This window comes from Salmo trutta, chromosome 9, assembly GCF_901001165.1.
Source record: "Salmo trutta chromosome 9, fSalTru1.1, whole genome shotgun sequence".
Classification (NCBI taxonomy): domain Eukaryota; kingdom Metazoa; phylum Chordata; class Actinopteri; order Salmoniformes; family Salmonidae; genus Salmo; species Salmo trutta.
This window is the reverse complement of record NC_042965.1, coordinates 31984981-32004007: the sequence shown is the minus strand read 5'-3', so window position 1 is coordinate 32004007 and position 19027 is coordinate 31984981. Positions and strand designations below refer to the sequence as shown.

At 42.7% G+C, this 19027-nt stretch overlaps 1 protein-coding gene across 6 annotated transcripts in view; it reads left to right on the top strand.

The window, feature by feature from the left end:
• LOC115200406 (dedicator of cytokinesis protein 8) overlaps positions 1-16891 on the top strand; it is an 85856-nt gene extending 68965 nt beyond the window's left edge. For all 6 annotated transcript variants that reach the window (XM_029763463.1, XM_029763462.1, XM_029763467.1 and 3 more), the window contains 12 exons: positions 6954-7112; positions 7230-7330; positions 7953-8145; positions 8412-8555; positions 8659-8790; positions 9018-9152; positions 9569-9655; positions 9896-10132; positions 10318-10461; positions 12650-12756; positions 14641-14808; positions 15207-16891. In XM_029763463.1, the coding sequence (XP_029619323.1) occupies positions 6954-7112; positions 7230-7330; positions 7953-8145; positions 8412-8555; positions 8659-8790; positions 9018-9152; positions 9569-9655; positions 9896-10132; positions 10318-10461; positions 12650-12756; positions 14641-14808; positions 15207-15258 (1659 nt within the window). In that variant the 3' untranslated portion in view covers positions 15259-16891. The remainder of the gene's footprint in view (positions 1-6953; positions 7113-7229; positions 7331-7952; positions 8146-8411; positions 8556-8658; positions 8791-9017; positions 9153-9568; positions 9656-9895; positions 10133-10317; positions 10462-12649; positions 12757-14640; positions 14809-15206) is intronic.
• Positions 16892-19027: the final 2136 nt, after the last annotated feature.

The following is a 19027-nucleotide window of genomic DNA, read 5'->3' as shown; positions in this document are numbered from 1 at the left end:
ACCCTCTCCAACCGACCAGCCAACACCCTCTCCAACCGACCAGCCAACACCCTCCCACCCCAACCAGTCAACACCCTCCCAAACCAACCATGGCCACAACTCATATAGGTCCCTCCAGGTCAAACCAAGCCTCCTGACCCTTCCATGTCCCCAACCTCGACAACTTGAAAATCACACATGTGCTCAGGCTAGATCAGACCTAATCCACTCAATTAAATTAAGCAAAACAGAAACATTTTACATTTGACTAGAAATTAAAATGGAAATAATCTCAACAGAGAAAAATGTCCTCCTGCCGCCTATATCCCCATACTTTAATGAAGAAAGCTTCTCCATCCTAGAGTGGGAGATCAACCATTTCCATCCCCAGGGACATGTACTAGTCTGACCTAAACGCCAGAACTGGACAGTAACCTCACACCCTCCGCACACAGGGAGACAAGCACCTAGCTGGAGTGGACTGCATTCCCTCCCAAATATGCCCCCCTAGACACAACTACGACAAAACAACCAACAAAAATGGGTCACAACTCAGCTCTGTCGCATGCTGGGTTTGTACATAGTCAGTGGTAGGCTTCGAGGGGAATCCTATGGTAGGTACACCTACAGCCCATCCCTTGGCAGTGGTACTATAGACTACTTTATCAAAAAGACCTGTAATGTTGATGGTATACTAAATGAAATGATAAAATATGCAGACCACAAATTCAAAATGGCTATTCTTAAACTCTTCGATGTTATCCTCACCCCAATATTTGGAAACAAGGTCTGATCACCACAATCCACAAAAGTGGACACAAATTTGACCCCAATAATTACTGTGGAATATACGTCGACAGTTACCTTGGAAAAACCCTCTGCAGTATCATTAAAAATGTTTTTTTAAATGGTCACGTGCACCGAATACAACAGTTGTAGACCCCCACATGTTGACTCGGTACCGGTAACCCCTGTATATAGCCTCATTATTATCTTTATTTTGTGATAGTTTTTAAAAAACATTTTTTTTTTTACTTCTAATATTTTCTTAACTATTTCTTGAACTGTATTGTTGGTTATGGGCTTGTAAGTAAGCGTTGCAGACTCCAACATTTCCTCAGTGAACACAATGTCCTGAGCAAATGCCAAATTGTCTTCTTACCAGCATATCGTATGACAGACCACGTATAAACCCTGCACACCCTAATTGATAAACAAAACAAAGCAGTCTTCTCATGCTTTTTTTATTTCAAAAAAGCTTTTGACTCAATTTGGCATGAGGGTCTGCTATACAAATTGATGGAAAGCATTGTTGGGGGATAACATACAATATTATAAAATCAAAGAACACAACAAGTGTGCAGTTAAAATTGGCAATAAACACACATATGTCTTTCCTCAGAGGAGTGGGGTGAGACAGGGAAGCACCTTGAGCCCCACCCTCTTCAACATGTACAGTTGAAGTCGGAAGTTTACATACACCTTAGCCAAATACATTTAAACTCAGTTTTTCACAATTCCTGACATTTAATCCTAGTAAAAATTCCCTGTCTAAGGTCAGTTAGGATCACCATTTTTTATTTTAACAATGTGAAATGTAAGAGTAATATAGTAGAGAGAATTTATTTCAGCTTTTAATTCTTTCATCACATTCCCAGTGGGTCAGAAGTTTACATACACTCAATTAATATTTGGTAGCATTGCCTTTAAAATGTTTAACTTGTGTCAAACATTTTGGGTAGCCTTCCACAAGCTTCCCACAATAAGTTGGGTGAATTTTGGCCCATTCCTCCTGACAGAGCTGGTGTAACTGAGTCAGGTTTGTAGGCCTCCTTGCTCGCACACGCTTTTTCAGTTCTGCCCACAAATTTTTTATAGGATTGAGGTCAGGGCTTTGTGATGGCCACTCCAATACCTTGACTTTGTTGTCCTTAAGCCATTTTGCCACAACTTTGGAAGTATGCTTGGAGTCATTGTCCATTTGGAAGACCCATTTGCGACCAAGCTTTAACTTCCTGACTGATGCCTTGAGATGTTGCTTCAATATATCCACATCATTTCCCTTCCTCATGATGCCATCTATTTTGTGAAGTGCACCAGTCCCTTCTGCAGCAAAGCACCCCCACAACATGATGCTGCCATCTCCATACTTCACAGTTGGGATGGTGTTCTTTGGCTTGCAAGCCTCCCCCTTTTTCCTCCAAACATAACGATGGTCATTATGGCCAAACAGTTATATTTTTGTTTCATCAGACCAGAGGACATTTCTCCAAAAAGTACGATCTTTGTCCCCCCCATGTGCAGTTGCAATCCGTAGTCTGGCTTTTAAATGGCGGTTTTGGAGCAGTGGCTTCTTCCTTGCTGAGCTGCCTTTAAGGTTATGTCGATATAGGACTCGTTTTACTGTGGATATATATACTTTTGTACCTGATTCCTCCAGCATCTTCACAAGGTCCTTTGCTGTTGTTCTGAGATTGATTTACACTTTTCGCACCAAAGTATTTTTCATCTCTAGGAGACAGAACGTGTCTCATTCCTGAGCGGTATGACGGCTGCGTGGTCCCATGGTGTTTATACTTGCGTACTATTGTTTGTACAGATGAACGTGGTACCTTCAGGCGTTTGGAAATTGCTCCCAAGGATGAACCAGACTTGTGGAGGTCTACAATTTCTTTTCTGAGGTCTTGGCTGATTTCTTTTGATTTTCCCATGATGTCAATAAAAGAGGCACTGAGTTTGAAGGTAGGCCTCCAATTGACTCAAATGATGTCAATTAGCCTATCAGGAGCTTCTAAAGCCATGACATCATTTTATGGAATATTTCAAGCTGTTTAAAGGCACAGTCAACTTAGTGTATGTAAACTTCTGACCTACTGGAATTGTGATACAGTGAATAATAAGTAAAATAATCTGTCTGTAAACAATTGTTGGAAAAATGACTTGTGTCATGCACAAAGTAGATGTCCTTGCCGACTTGCAAAAACTTTAGTGTGTTAACAAGACATTTGTGGAGTGGGTGAAAAACGAGTTTTAATGACTCCAACCTAAGTGTATGTAAACTTCCGACTTCAGCTGTATATCAATTAATTGGCTAGGGCACTAGAACAGTCTGCAGCACCCGGCCTCACCATACTACACTCTGAAGTCAAATGTCTACTGCTTGCAGATGATCTGTTGCTTCTGTCCCCAACCAAGGCGGGCCTACAGCAGCACCTAGATCTTCTGCACAGATTCTGTCAGATTTGGGCCATGACGCTAAATCTCAGTAAGACAAAAATAATGGTCTTCCAAAATGGGTCCAGTTGCCAGGACAACAAATGCACATTCTATGCCATCAAAAGGAACATAAAACTTGACATCCCAATTAGGATCTAGCTAAAAGTACTTAAATCAGTTATAGAACCCATTGTCCGTTATGGTTGTGAGGTCTGGGGTCCACTCACCAACCAATAATTCATAAAACCCAATTGAGACTCTGCATGCAGAATTCTGACAAAATATCCTTCCTGTACGACGCAAACCCCAAACAATGCATGCAGAGGAGATTTAGGACTAGACCCGCTAATCAAACTCCCCAAAAGAGCTGTAAAATTGTACAACCACCTAAAAGGAAGCGATGCCCACACATTACACTGCAAAGCCCTCACCTACAGAGAGATGAACCTAGAGAAGAGTCCCCTCAGCCAGCTGGTTTTGGGGTTCTGTTCACAAACACAGACTCCACAGATACCTAACAAGACACACAATCTAAAGTAAAGGAATGGAATTCAGAATATATCAATATTTAGACGAGCAATGTCAGAGTGGCATAGACTAAGATACAGTAGAATAGGATAGAATACAGTATATACTGAGTAATGCAAAATATGTAAACATTATTAAAGTGACAAATGTTCCATTATTAAAGTGGCTAATGTTCCATTATTAAAGTGGCCTGTGATTTCAAGTGTATGTATATAGTGCAGTGGCCGCTGTGCTAGTGATGGCTGTTTAACAGTCTAATGGCCTTGATAGAAGCTGTTTTTCAATCTCTCGATCCCAGCTTTGATGCACCTGTACTGACCTCGCCTTCTGGATGATAGAGGGGTGAACAGGCAGTGGCTCGGGTGGTTGTTGTCCTTGATAATCTTTTTGGCCTTCCTGTGACATCGGGTGCTGTAGGTGTCCTGGAGGGCAGGTAGCTTGTCCCCGGTGATGCATTGGGCAAACCCCACTTCCCTCTGGAGAGCCCTGCAGTTGCAGGTGGTGCAGTTGCCATACCAGGCGGTGATACAACCCAACAGGATGCTCTCAATTTTGCATCTGTAAAAGTTTGAGGGTTTTAGCCACATTTCTTCAGTCTCTTGAGGTTGAAGAGGCATTGTTGTGCCTTCTTCACCACAGTCTGTGTGGGTGGACCATTTCAGTTTGTCAGTGATGTGTACGCCGAGGAACTTCACGCTTTCCACCATCTCCACTGCTGTCCCGTCGATGTGGATATGGGTTGCTCCCTCTGCTGTTTCCTGAAGTCCGCAATCACCTCCTTAGTTTTGTTTACGTTTGGTGAGAGGATATTTTCCTGGCACCACACTCCCAGGGCCCTCACCTCCTCTCTGTAGGCTGTCTCATCGTTGTTGGTAATCAGGCCTACTACTGTTGTGTCGTCTGCAAACTTGATGATTGAGTTGGAGGCGTGTGTGGCCACGCAGTCATGGGTGAACAGGGAGTACAGGAGGGGCTGAGCACGCACCCTTGTGGGGCCCCACTGTCGAGGATGGTGTTGTTTCCTACCTTCACCACCTGGGGGCGGCCCGTCAGAATTCACAGAGAATACACAGTAGTAGAATACATGACCACTGTGACAGACCCAAAATTAAGATAATCCTTGACTATGTACAGACTCAGTGAGCATAGCCTTGCTATTGAGAGAGGCAGACCTGGCTCTCGAGAGAAGAAAGTTTATGTGCCCACTGCCCACAAAATGAGGTGAAAACTGGGCTGCAATTCCTTACCTCCTGCCAAAGGTATGACCACACATTTTTCCCATAGATCACACTGACCTAGAAAGAATTTGAAAACAAATCAAACATTGATTTACTCCCATATCTGTTACACAAAATACCGCAATGTGCAAATCACAGCAGCAAGATTTGTGACCAGTTGTCATGAAAACAGGGCAACCAGTGGAGCACAAACAACATTGTAAATACAACCAATATTTATCTGTTATGTTTTTTTAGCTGATAACATACTTTATCCTCATGAAACCTTTATGAGTGCAATGTTTACTGTAAAATTGTATTTTGTTTCTTCTCACTTTTGTTGATTTGTTTATTTCAGTTGCTTTTCCAATGTAAATATGTTTCCCATAGGGAGGGAGAGAAGGGGTGGGAGGTAGCGAGATGTAGATAGAGGGAGGGGTAGGGTGAGAGGGAGGGGTAGGGCGGGAGAGAGGGAGGGGTAGGGCGGGAGAGAGGGAGGGGTAGGGTGAGATGGAGGGGTAGGGTGAGAGGGAGGGGTAGGGCGAGAGGGAGGGGTAGGGCGGGAGAGGGGGAGGGGTAGGGTGAGAGAGAGAGAGGGGTAGGGCGGGAGAGAGGGAGGGGTAGGGCGGGAGAGAGGGAGGGGTAGGGTGAGAGGGAGGGGTAGGGTGAGAGAGAGGGAGGGGTAGGGCGGGAGAGAGGGAGGGGTAGGGTGAGAGGGAGGGGTAGGGTGAGAGGGAGGGGTAGGGCGGGAGAGAGGGAGGGTAGTGCGGGAGAGATTTGCACATCAAAGCGTTTCCACCGCCATTTCACACATGATTAATTTTACAGACTGAAAAAGACTCACCTTGTCTAGGGTATTTTGTTTTGTCCACATTTCGAACATTTACCGACAAATTTACTGTTTCCATCAGGCCTGTCTTGACATTTTTTTTATCCGGCATAAGAAGGTTGGACGGAAACCTGGTTGTAGTTAAGAGAAAGGCAGAGAGAAGGATGGAAAGAAACAAGAAGGAATAACAGCATCACTCAGTGATAGTGACCCCAGCACAGGGAACACACACACACACACGCACACACACAAAACGTATCAGGCCTGGCGCCACACTCGGTTTAACAGAATGGGGCCGTAGAGATGATCCATAGGTGATTATGTCTCAGCTAATGGGAGATAATTTCTCGCTTTGCTGATGATGGCAGAGATGGATGGGGTTATATACGCACGCACACAAACACACACACACACACACACACACACACACAACCATGTCAGCGCTAAGCCTTCCATTACCTGGAGGAAACTCTGTGACCCCCCCCTCAGCAACAACCGGACTGACCGAGAAAGAACATGATAAGGAGAAAGAGACAGAGATGCATAGTGAAAAGGAGACAGAGACAGCGAGAGCGATTCAGAGAGGGAGAGGGAGACAGAGATTCAGATAGTCAGAGGGTGAAGGAGACAGAGAGAGATTCAGAGATAAGGAGAAAGAGACAGCGAGAGAGAGATTCAGAGAAGGAGGCAGAGGGAGAAGGAGACGGAGAGCAAGGGAGATTCAAAGAAAGGGACAGTGAGAGAGGTTCAGAGAATAAGGCAGAGGGAGACAGACCTAGACAAGTAGACCGACTTAAATGGGAATATTGACAACCCTAAAGTCTACTTTATTAGCCAATACATGACTGAGCAATGTCATATCATTCTTTAATAAATGCTTTTTATAGTTAGCTTTTTATTAATACAGCCAGCCTGTGTTAGTGTCCCTCCACTCCAAGCCCTGATTATGAGTATGGGCCTCCTCCCTGTCAAATCCCTCTCTACAGAGATGAACAGAGGGCCACAGGACAGGTCCCTCTCTGTCTACAGAGATGAACACAGAGCCCTATGGGCCATTTTTAAAAAGTACTGCGCTATGTATGTAATGGCGTGCTATTTGGGACGTAGTCTAGGTCCCACCTAACCCCAGATACTCATGCCCCTGTCCCTCTTTCTCTCTCTCTCTCTCTCTCTGTGCTGCGTAGAACTTCTCCCGGGTGAAGATGCAGGTGACTATGTCTCTAGCCTCTCTGGTGGGGAAGTCCGAGGACTTCCATGAGGAGTACCTCCGCAGGTCCCTACGTACCATACTGGCCTATGCAGAGGAGGACACAGAGATGCAGAACACACCGCTGCCCTCACAGGTACACACACACACACACACACACACACACACACACACACACACACACACACACACACACACACACACACACACGCAACACGTTGGTATGAACCCTAGTGTTATTGTGTGCGTGTAGGTGGATGAGCTGCTGAGGAACTTAAACAGTATCCTGTCAGACACGGTGAAGATGAGAGAGTTCCAGGAAGACCCAGAGATGCTCATGGACCTCATGTACAGGTACTACTCCTGCTGTAGGGCTCTGTGTATGTTTTTCTCCTGGTTCCTATTCATTTCTTTGTGGATTGGTTTCTTCTCTGTTTGTTCCTCACTATGGAAACCATGTGGTAGCAGTCTGCGACAGAGATCTGCTTTTGTGTATGTAAATCCATAGAGTTTGTGTGGGTGTGAATGCAGACTCTCTGTGCATGTGTCATCTGCTTACATTCTGCATGTCGACAGATACATTCTTGTTTTTCATTCTGCATAAGCCAGGCATCTGTAAAAGGTTTTGAATTTACATTATGCTACCTAAAACTGACTCCCAGCCCTCCTCAAATGCTTCCCTCACCCCAAACCATTCCCTCACTTCACTCACTGACCTCCCAGCCTCACAGGATGCAAGGAGAATACATTATTATAGCTGATTACAGGACCTGTATACACAAAGCGTCTAATCTAGGATCAGGTTCCACCATCCATTCATTACAATCTAAAAGGGAAAATTGATCATAGATTAGCATTTCTTCTCTGAGAAGTTTTATGAATACAGTCCCAGATCTACAGGAGTAACTAAGAGCTGGAGTACTGGGGTTGGTTTGGATTTCAGCATCACTCCCCCTCTCCCTGCTTCTGTCTCCAGGATAGCGAAGGGTTACCAGACGTCTCCTGACCTGAGGTTGACCTGGTTGCAGAACATGGCGGAAAAACACAAGAACAGGAAGTGTTTTACCGAGTCGGCCATGTGTCTGGTCCATGCTGCAGCCCTGGTGGCTGAATATCTCAGCATGCTGGAGGACCACAAATACCTACCTGTGGGCAGCGTCACCTTTCAGGTGGGTACCTAGACTGTACACACACACACACACACACACACACACACACACACACACACACACACACTGCTGATTATGGTCTGTTGACTGTTGCCATGAAGGGGAGCTGTAAACTCAATGTAATGTTTCATTGTTTGGTTGCTGTCTTGGTTAATCACTTCATGACTTAGTTTTTTTGTGAAAAACAAAGCTGTCAGTAATACCTGATTGATTGATTCCCATTTGTAACATGCCGGATGAGTCTGATTGGTTGGTTGCTTCTATAGAACATCTCTCCCAACGTGCTGGAGGAGTCAGCGGTATCAGATGACATCCTGTCCCCAGATGAGGACGGTGTCTGTTCAGGACAATACTTCACCACCAGTGGTCTGGTGGGCCTACTGAAGCAGGCTGCAGAACTCTTCAGCAACGTAAGACAAACAAACAAAAGCGGATCCTAAACAATGGTACTGCTGCACTCACATAAAGACACACAACAATGGTGATAATAGTGTGTTGTTGCTTTGTTTTCAGGGTGGTCTGTATGAGACAGTGAATGAAGTGTATAAGATCATTATGCCTGTTCTGGAGGCTCACAGAGATTTCCGGGAGCTGGTCTCCACTCATGAGAAACTCCAGAGAGCCTTCGACAACATCATTCAGAAGGTACAGACAGAAATCAGCGTGGACTACTGTATATGAAGGGATTACAGTCACAATACATATGAAGTACTTACAATTATAGTGAAATGCTTAAGATTAGAATTGGACGTCGATGTGCTGTGTTTGGAGGAAAGCTGTTTACCTATTTCCTTCAGTTGGATGTTAATTATATTTTTTTGTATAAAATGTTACAATGCTGAGTCGCTTTCATGTGTTTGTCGTCGTCCCAGGGCCATAAGAGGATGTTTGGGACGTATTTCCGCGTGGGTTTTTATGGGGCCAAGTTTGGAGACCTGGACGAACAGGAGTTTGTTTACAAGGAGCCAGCGATCACCCACCTGCCAGAGATATCCCACAGACTGGAGGTAACTGAGAGAGAGCTTGTGTCTGCGTGCGTGTGTGTCTGTGTGTGCGTGTGTGCATGCTTTTACTGCATGGATATAAAAACTGCATCTATTCATATGAATACTGCATCTATTCACGAGTACTGCATTTATTCATAGGAGTACTGCATTTATTCATAGGAGTACTGCATTTATTCATAGGAGTACTGCATCTATTCATAGGAGTACTGCATCTATTCATAGGAGTACTGCATCTATTCATAGGAGTACTGCATCTATTCATAGGAGTACTGCATCTCTTCATAGGAGTACTGCATCTATTCATAGGAGTACTGCATTTATTCATAGGCGTACTGCATCTATTCATAGGAGTACTGCATCTATTCATAGGCGTACTGCATCTATTCATAGGAGTACTGCATCTATTTGTGTTGTAGAACTTCTACAGTCAGTGTTTTGGCGATGCCCTTGAGATGATCAAAGACTCCAAAGACATAGACAGAAGCAAACTGGATGCTAACAAGGTACATTATATGACAGTACACCACCAAACCATCCTGTGTTCCTGCTGTGTCCCTTTTCACTACCTTCTGACTCACATAAAAGTACAGATGCATCTTGTTGGTTGTGAATATGTCAAATTATTGAGAGGAACATTCACAAACAACTAGATGCATCTCTACTTTTATCCCCCTCACTCGCTTTTTCTCTCATTCTCCTCCCTTCACTCTCTCTCTCTCCCTCTCTCTCTCTCCCTCCCACAGGCCTACATACAGATCACCTACGTGGAGCCCTTCTTTGATGACTATGAGATGAAAGACCGCCTGACCAACTTTGAGAAGAACTTCAACTTGCGTCGCTTCATGTACACCACGCCCTTCACAAAGGCGGGGCGGCCGCGCGGTGAGCTCAACGAGCAGTACAAGAGGAAGACCATCCTCACCACCATGCACACCTTCCCCTACATCAAGACACGCATCAACGTCATCCAGAAAGAGGAGGTATGCTGTTAGAACAAAGCCTATTTAGACACGGCTTTTCAATATTGGGTTCATCTTTGCTTTTTGATCGTTAATGTCTCTTAGCCAATTAGACAGATTTTTTATTTATTTTATCTTTCCAAATCTAACTTGTGTACCTTTCACTTTCTTTGCCTCTCCTTCCTTCTCATCCTCCAATCCTCAAGTTTGACCTGACTCCCATTGAGGTGGCCATCGAGGACATGCAGAAGAAGACCAGGGAGTTAGCGGTAGCCACACACAGGGAGCAGCCAGATGCTAAGATGCTCCAGATGCTTCTACAGGGCTCTGTGGGAGCCACCGTCAACCAGGTACCTCCAGCCACCTGTCCTGACCCCAAATAAATACATTTTCCTGCCCCCCCTCCCCCCACTGGCATTTTTAACATTAGCATTACTGATTTGATAGTTACTCATTGACCCCACACATCAAATGAAGAGGAAAAACAAGTGTGAAAAGCCAACTGAAGTGATTGCATAGTGTATCTCGTAGGTGCGAGTTGTATTCTCCTGAATCCTCATCACTAACCTCGAGGAAACATCCAATCTAGGAAGTTAGTAAGTAACGTGATGATAAAGAGTCCAGTTCAACCATAACATCGTCTGTACAGTGCCTCGGCTGATTCTGTTAAAACCTTCATTCACAACCTCTTCTTTCATGTCTGCGCGAAACACTGAAACCCTTTGATCTGATGGCTTACAGCTCCCGTCAAACGTTGGCTAAACGCTAAAGTAATGATGTAGTTACATCAGGCCCCAGCTCTCTTTTGTATAGTCTATTCTGACAGCAACCCCTGCTTTCACCTGCTGACTGTATACACAACCTTAATGTTCATGCTGTCCATAAACAAACACAGCCCTGGGCCTAATCACTAGAGAGGGATGGCTCCCCTCTGTCCGTCCGTCTCTCCAGGCCCTAGCCTAGCACATATGTCTGCGAATGAACTCCGATGAGCATTCTAATGCCTGGCCATGTGAGCGTGCTGTGGTTTCATGATAAATATAAGTTAGGATAACACGGTCCCAGAGAGGGAATGAATGGGAGCCAAATGGCTGCTTGTAGGCAGGGTTAGTGGTGACATTAGCCACACAGCGATCAGGCTAATCAGGGTCTCCTTCATCTGATCTCTTCCTTATGTCCTGGCTGAACACTTTGGCTGCATATCATATGGCAACATATTGCTTATGTAATGGGCTCTGGTCAAAAGAAGTCCACTATCTATGGAATAGGGGGCCGTTTGGAACGCATTCATTACTGAGTATTCAGTTAGGAAGTCCTTTCCTCTAATGAAAGTCATTACTGAGTATTCAGTTAGGAAGTCCTTTCCTCTAATGAAAGTCATTACTGAGTATTCAGTTAGGAAGTCCTTTCCTCTAATGAAAGTCATTACTGAGTATTCAGTTAGGAAGTCCTTTCCTCTAATGAAAGTCATTACTGAGTATTCAGTTAGGAAGTCCTTTCCTCTAATGAAAGTCATTACTGAGTATTCAGTTAGGAAGTCCTTTCCTCTAATGAAAGTCATTACTGAGTATTCAGTTAGGAAGTCCTTTCCTCTAATGAAAGTCATTACTGAGTATTCAGTTAGGAAGTCCTTTCCTCTAATGAAAGTCATTGCTGAGTATTCAGTTAGGAAGTCCTTTCCTCTAATGAAAGTCATTACTGAGTATTCAGTTAGGAAGTCCTTTCCTCTAATGAAAGTCATTACTGAGTATTCAGTTAGGAAGTCCTTTCCTCTAATGAAAGTCATTGCTGAGTATTCAGTTAGGAAGTCCTTTCCTCTAATGAAAGTCATTACTGAGTATTCAGTTAGGAAGTCCTTTCCTCTAATGAAAGTCATTGCTGAGTATTCAGTTAGGAAGTCCTTTCCTCTAATGAAAGTCATTGCTGAGTATTCAGTTAGGAAGTCCTTTCCTCTAATGAAAGTCATTGCTGAGTATTCAGTTAAGAAGTCCTTTCCTCTAATGAAAGTCATTGCTGAGTATTCAGTTAGGAAGTCCTTTCCTCTAATGAAAGTCATTACTGAGTATTCAGTTAGGAAGTCCTTTCCTCTAATGAAAGTCATTACTGAGTATTCAGTTAGGAAGTCCTTTCCTCTAATGAAAGTCATTGCTGAGTATTCAGTTAGGAAGTCCTTTCCTCTAATGAAAGTCATTACTGAGTATTCAGTTAGGAAGTCCTTTCCTCTAATGAAAGTCATTGCTGAGTATTCAGTTAGGAAGTCCTTTCCTCTAATGAAAGTCATTACTGAGTATTCAGTTAGGAAGTCCTTTCCTCTAATGAAAGTCATTGCTGAGTATTCAGTTAGGAAGTCCTTTCCTCTAATGAAAGTCATTGCTGAGTATTCAGTTAGGAAGTCCTTTCCTCTAATGAAAGTGAGGCATTCATCATTCATATGCTCACACTCTTTCTTCCTTTCTTATACCATCTTCCTCCTTTCCTTCCATCCTTCACGCTCTCCCTCCGTGTGTGCGTGTGTGTGGGGTGCGTGTGTGTGTGTAGGGACCGTTGGAGGTGGCCCAGGTCTTTCTGAATGAGATCCCAGCAGACCCCAAGCTCTTCCGTCACCACAACAAACTGCGCCTGTGTTTCAAAGAGTTCATCATGAGGTGAGAGCCAAACCAAACACCACCGTGCAACTGCATGGCACGCCTACCAGCCAGTGATGAGAAACACATCAAACTTACACTTTGTGCTCTCACTTTTGATCTCGCTTTGACACTTGCTTTGGGTGCAGTTCAATTCTCTATCTTTTCCCCAAAGTGTCCAATGGTTTTCAATGCCGGCAATAGTACATTTTGTGGTGGAATATATATTTCTGGCATTAATGGTTTGAAATTGTTTTAGTGGTGGCTTGAAGTATGGAGACCATATATATTAGTACTGTTGCATGGTACTATTGGGCTCCCGAGTGGCGCAGTGGTCTAAGGCACTGCATCTCAGTGCTAGAGGTGTCACTATAGACACCCTGGTTCGAATCCAGGCTGTATCACAACCAGCCACAATTGGCCCAGCGTCGTCGGTGTAGGCCGTCATTGTAAATAAGAATTTGTTCTTAACTGATTTTCCCGAGTTAAATAAAGATTAAATAAATAAAAATTATAATAATAAAAATGGTGGACATGGAAAAGCAAGCAAATGACAGTAAAACCAGCTATGTATGCACCCACACCATCTGTCTTGGTAATGTGTTATTACTGGAATACATTCCTAGGTGATACTGAAGGAAGCTAGACGTGATTTAATACAACAACAGGACAGGCGTATTAACTTGTTTCCCCTTTAATATCACTCAGCTGCGTGGAACAGAAAAGCTTTATTGTTCCCTGGGGACTTTCATTTTAGTTTGAATATTTGAAACATAATTTAAACCAACCGTCTAAACGGATGAGGCAGGGACTATGGTGATTTGGTCCAGGGAGTGTGTCTTTGTGTCTCTGTGCAAGTGTGTATGTGTGTCTCGTATCGTTTGCCTCCGAAAAGGTGGCTTTCATTTGGAAACCCTCATGTCTCATTCCAACTACGTTGATTGCTGCAAGCAGGCCAGCAAATATTTATTGTCATTTCAGAAACGTTTATTTTCTTCCATAATCCATGCAAGTTTGCACGAGCTCGTTATATTCCAAGAATCCACTTCTCAAACTGCTATTTGGGCTGGAAGGACGATGGCTAGCTAGTAGCAACACATCAACTGATTTTGTGGGGGGGAAGTGAAATGCTATTTTTTCCCCAGCCCCCTTTTTTCCAGCAGTCCCTATGCATTTACTGTATTCTGTTAGATTACATTTGTCATATTACTTGCATTAAAAGGGGAGCGATAAGTGCAACCATGTGTTTTTTAAGCATCCTAGTCTTTCCATTTTCTTCTGCCTCATTTGTCTGTCATCCATTATGCATGTTGTAATTGTGACTGCAGGCAGACCAGACCCTGTACCGTACCTGTCCTCTGAAATGAGGTTCAACCCCAGGGTACTGTGTTTGGGCACGGATCACTATACTCCCTGCCACACTCAGCACAGTACTACAAGAGACACTTTCCTTCCTTGAGCAATCCTGTACTAAAAAAGGAAGCAAGGCTCAGAGAAAGCGTGAACATCTAATACAGGTGGAGACACAGGTTGTTTAATAAGGTGAAACAATTATTAAATGCCAATGTGAACTGATTTGGGGACAAATCCATGTCGGTCACATAGTTCATTCAGGAAATGAACTGAAATCCATGAAAAGAAAAGAAGGAAATGAAATGGATGCATGAACATCCTCATGAAGATGATTGAAAAGTAATATCAGGTCAGTGTTGAGTGATGAAGGTGAGGAGAGGAAGTCATTGAAGACTTGAGACACAGCCCGCCGTATGGTTATATCCCAAATGGTACCATATTCCCTACAGTGTATATAGTGCACTACTTTATGGACCCTGGTCTACTGTATATAGGGAATAGGGTTCCATTTGGGACACGTCCTATGTTTTTCCCCCCTTTGTTCCTCTGTAGATGTGGCGAGGCTGTGGAGAAGAACAAACACCTGATCACGTTGGACCAGAAGGAGTACCAGCAGGAGTTGAAGAAGAACTACAACCGCCTGAGAGAGAACCTGCGGCCCATGCTGGAGAGGAAGATACCCGAGCTCTACAAACCCATCAAACCACGCCTGGAGAACAGGTAACGGATCATCAAAGTGCACAATGTAGGGCTGAGTCCATTCGGGCCCAAATGTGAGGGGAAATGTTTGGAAACGGAGGAGGTTTAGGTTACGTCCCAAATGGCACCCCATTCCCTATACCACTATAGCCCCTGGTCCAAGGTAGTGCACTACTGTATATAGGGAAAATAGTTCCATTTGGAACACCACTGATACCTGAATATGTTTAATAAGAATGTTCATTTTAGTTTCATGTTAATCCTATTAACAGTCCTGCTTGCTTATGTCATCTGAAAGAATCTGACAGCTGCTGTGTTGTATTTTCATGTTGCCGATGCCCCCATGCAAATCTAATTGAATAGTTTCCTCTCCTCCTCTCTCCACCTCCTCCTCACCTTCTCTGCTGTCCCATCCAAAGGGATTCCGTCAAACGGCTCAGTTTCCGCAGAGCACTGGAGGAAAACTCCTGAGACGGCCAGACAGACTTATCTATCTGAGGGAATGCTCCAGAGGCCAGAGAAGAAAGGATGCTGTAAAAGTAGAAAAGGTGGCAAAGAGAAGAGGGAGAACAGAAGGGAGCTAGCAGTCCTCATTCATCATGGAAGAGCAGTAGAGAAGAGGGGGAGCAGAAGGGCGCTAGCAGTCCTCATTCACCATGGAAGAGCAGTAGAAAAGAGGGGGAGCAGAAGGGCGCTAGCAGTCCTCATTCACCATGGAAGAGCAGTACTGTACACATGATTACACGGGGGACTTACAATAATATCTGAATCAATAACACAGCATTGCTAGTTCTCTTGAGTTCTATGATTACTGCTCGTCCTAACGATGCTGCAAACTACTGTGGGTTTGAGAAAGACAAGTACAAGTCCCACGTTAAAGGGATACTTCAGGATGTTGGCAATGAAGCCCTTTATCTACTTCCCCAGAGTCAGATGAACTTGTGGATACCATTTTTATGCCTCTGTGTGCAGCTTGAAGGAAGTTGCTAACTAGCGTTAGTTCAATTGCCAACTAGCGTTAGCGCAATGACTGAAAGTCTTTGGAAACTGTTGGCATGCTAGTAGATAGGTCAAAGACGTATAAGGTTTTCAAAGTAGCAAAAAAATAAAACAGCAATTACAATTCCCTAAAAGGCTTTTTTATGTTAATTGGAGTGTCACCTATGCCCATATTAGTCATATTCAAGAATAAAGCCAATAATTCATTTTTATTGTGATTCATATGAATGTACCCTAGTAAAGTGTTTTTTATTTTTGGCCCATTTTTCATAATCACAAGGTTAAGTATCCAAGCTTAGACTGGCAGAAATAGAACTACCCCGAAAAAAAGACATTTTATTTTGAATACCACATATTTGATGTGCCATGGGTACAACTCAAAATTTGTTGCAGGTTTTTTACAAAAACTTCCTGCCTTACACTGAAAAAATGCAAAAATCTATGAAAATATCTTTCATTCATGCTTTGAGATTTGTTTTTGTCTCTGAGTCAACAAAACAAAGTTATTGTATTTTAATATAAAATACTGGTGTTATACTGTATGAAAATATTTTGTTACCCTGAATGACACTGGCACAGAATAGGATTCGCATCCATTAAATGTTGTTAATAGTAGGCTATACTATGACAACACTTAATCAAAGTTTATAAGTTAAATCAACTCCCTCTCCCTTTCTCTCTCAAACATGTTTTACTATTTCATTGCTAATTTTAATAAGAATAATTTTACTATAATTTGAGGCTGCGGCAACACTTTACGTTGCATTAAGTTGAATTATTGCACGATTATTACATGATGGTTAATGTTGTAATTATGCATTGTTACACTCTAACTGGTAAATGTATATTCAATGCAGGTACACAAATGCAATTTCAAGATACCTACACAAAATAGCTACATAAAATGCCCATCAACCTACTTCAATTCAAACTTGTACAGTCTAGATATTTCATAAAGTGTCCCAAACGTGAAGCAGCTATTAATGAATATAATTCATAATCCATTTTTAATCCATAATTGTGTGTGTGTGTGATATTATATTAACTAATATAATGCATCAGTTATACCTTAACTGCAGTGCAATAAAACATAACTACAGTGTAATAGTGCAACTTAATGTTAAGTGTTATCCACCCAGTTTTATCCACCCAGTTTTATATCCTATTCTGTTGTGGACAGTAGCATGAAAACAATACCTTTGTATTTGTATGTATTACGGATCCCCACTCTTCCTGGGGTCCAGCAAAATTAAGGCAGTTTATACAATTTTAAAAACATTACAATACATTCACAGATTTCACAACACACTGTGTGCCCTCAGGCCCCTACTCCACTACTACCACATATCTACAGTACTAAATCCATGTGTATGTATAGTGCGTATGTTATCGTGTGTGCCAATGTTTGTGTTGTTTCACAGTCCCCGCTGTTCCATAAGGTGTTTTTCTATCTGTTTTTTATATATAATTTTACTGCTTGCGTCAGTTACTTGATGCGGAATAGAGTTCCATGTAGTCATGGCTCTATGTAGTACTGTGTGCCTCCCATAGTCTGTTCTGAACTTGGGGACTGTGAAGAAACCTCTTGTAGGGTATGCATGGGTGTCCGAGCTATGTGCCAGTAGTTTAGACAGACAGCTCGGTGCATTCAACATGTCAATACCTCTCATAAATAAAAGTAGTGATGAAGTAAATCTCTCCTCCACTTTCAGCCAGGAGAGATTGACATGCATATTATTAATATTAGCTATCTGTGTACATCCAAGGGTCAGCTGTGCTGCCCTGTTCTTTTTTTGTCCTTTTCTGCGGCACCTGACCACACGACTGAACAGTAGTCAAGGTGCGACAAAACTAGGGCCTGTAGGACCTGCCTTGTTGATAGTGTTCTTAAGAAGGCAGAGCATCGCTTTATTATAGACAGACTTCTCCCCATCTTAGCTACTACTGCATCAATATGTTTAGACCATGACAGTTTACAATCTAGGGTTACTCCAAGCAGTTTTGTCATCTCAACTTGCTCAATTTCCACATTATTTATTACAAGATTTAACTGAGGTTTAGGGTTTAATGAGTGTTTTGTTCCAAATACAATGCTATAAATATTTTATAAATATCTATCTTCTTCCTTGCCACCCACTCTGAAACTAACTGCAGCTCTTTGTTAAGTATTGCAGTCATTTCAGTGGCTGTAGTAGCTGACGTGTATAGTGTTGAGTCATCCGCATACATAGACACTCTGACACGCCTACATAGACACACGCTTTACTCAAAGTCAGTGGCATGTCGCTAGTGAAAATTGAAAAAAGGAAGGGGCCTAAACAGCTACCCTGTGGAATTCCTGATTCTAACTGGATTATATTTGACAGGCTTCCATTAAAGAACACCCTATGTGTTCTGTTAGACAAGTAACTCTTTATCCACATTATAGCAGGGGGTGTAAAGCCATAACACGTAAGTTTTTCCAGCAGCAGACTACCAATAATGTCTAAAGCTGCACTGAAGTCCAACAAGACAGCGCACACAATCATTTTATCATCAATTTCTCTCAGCCAATCATCAGTCATTTGTGTAAGTGCTGTGCTTGTTGAGTGTCCTTCCCTGTAAGCATGCTGAAATTCTGTTGTCAATTTGTTTACTTCTGGTAGTCTTTCCTCCCTAGCAACTTTTACATTTGTTAAACTGAATGACATTGATGAAGCGCAAAAGTCCGGACAAAAGTTATTGAAGTTAAATATTTTTTACATACAGTATGTCGCCCATTATTCTATATATTGTTTCAAACACTAACACAATTATGCCATGGGTGTTCATTTACATTTTTAGGATGAATTTATACGTTTTAAAAACACTTTTGTCATTCAAATTTTAACCCGGACAGTTACACTGAAGGATATTTTGTCACTTTAGAGCTCATTAACTCTCTTAATTTAATAGTTTGCAACACAAATATTTCTGGGTCAAAAGAAGGGTAAGAGTTGTGTGATTTAATATTATATATATCTTTTTATGTTAAATTAATGGCCTTTGGACATCAAATGTACATGTCTCGTCATTGACCCAGATACTAGTTAGTTAGTTAGAATTTGCTCGCAAAACTACTTCCAGCTTCCTTCATACTGGATGCAAAGACATAAAAATGGTGGTATCCATGAGTTCATCTGATTCTGAGGAAGTAGATAAAGGGCTTCATTGCCAAAATCACAAAGTATCCCTTTAAGGTCCTTGCAGGCCCAGGGAAGTG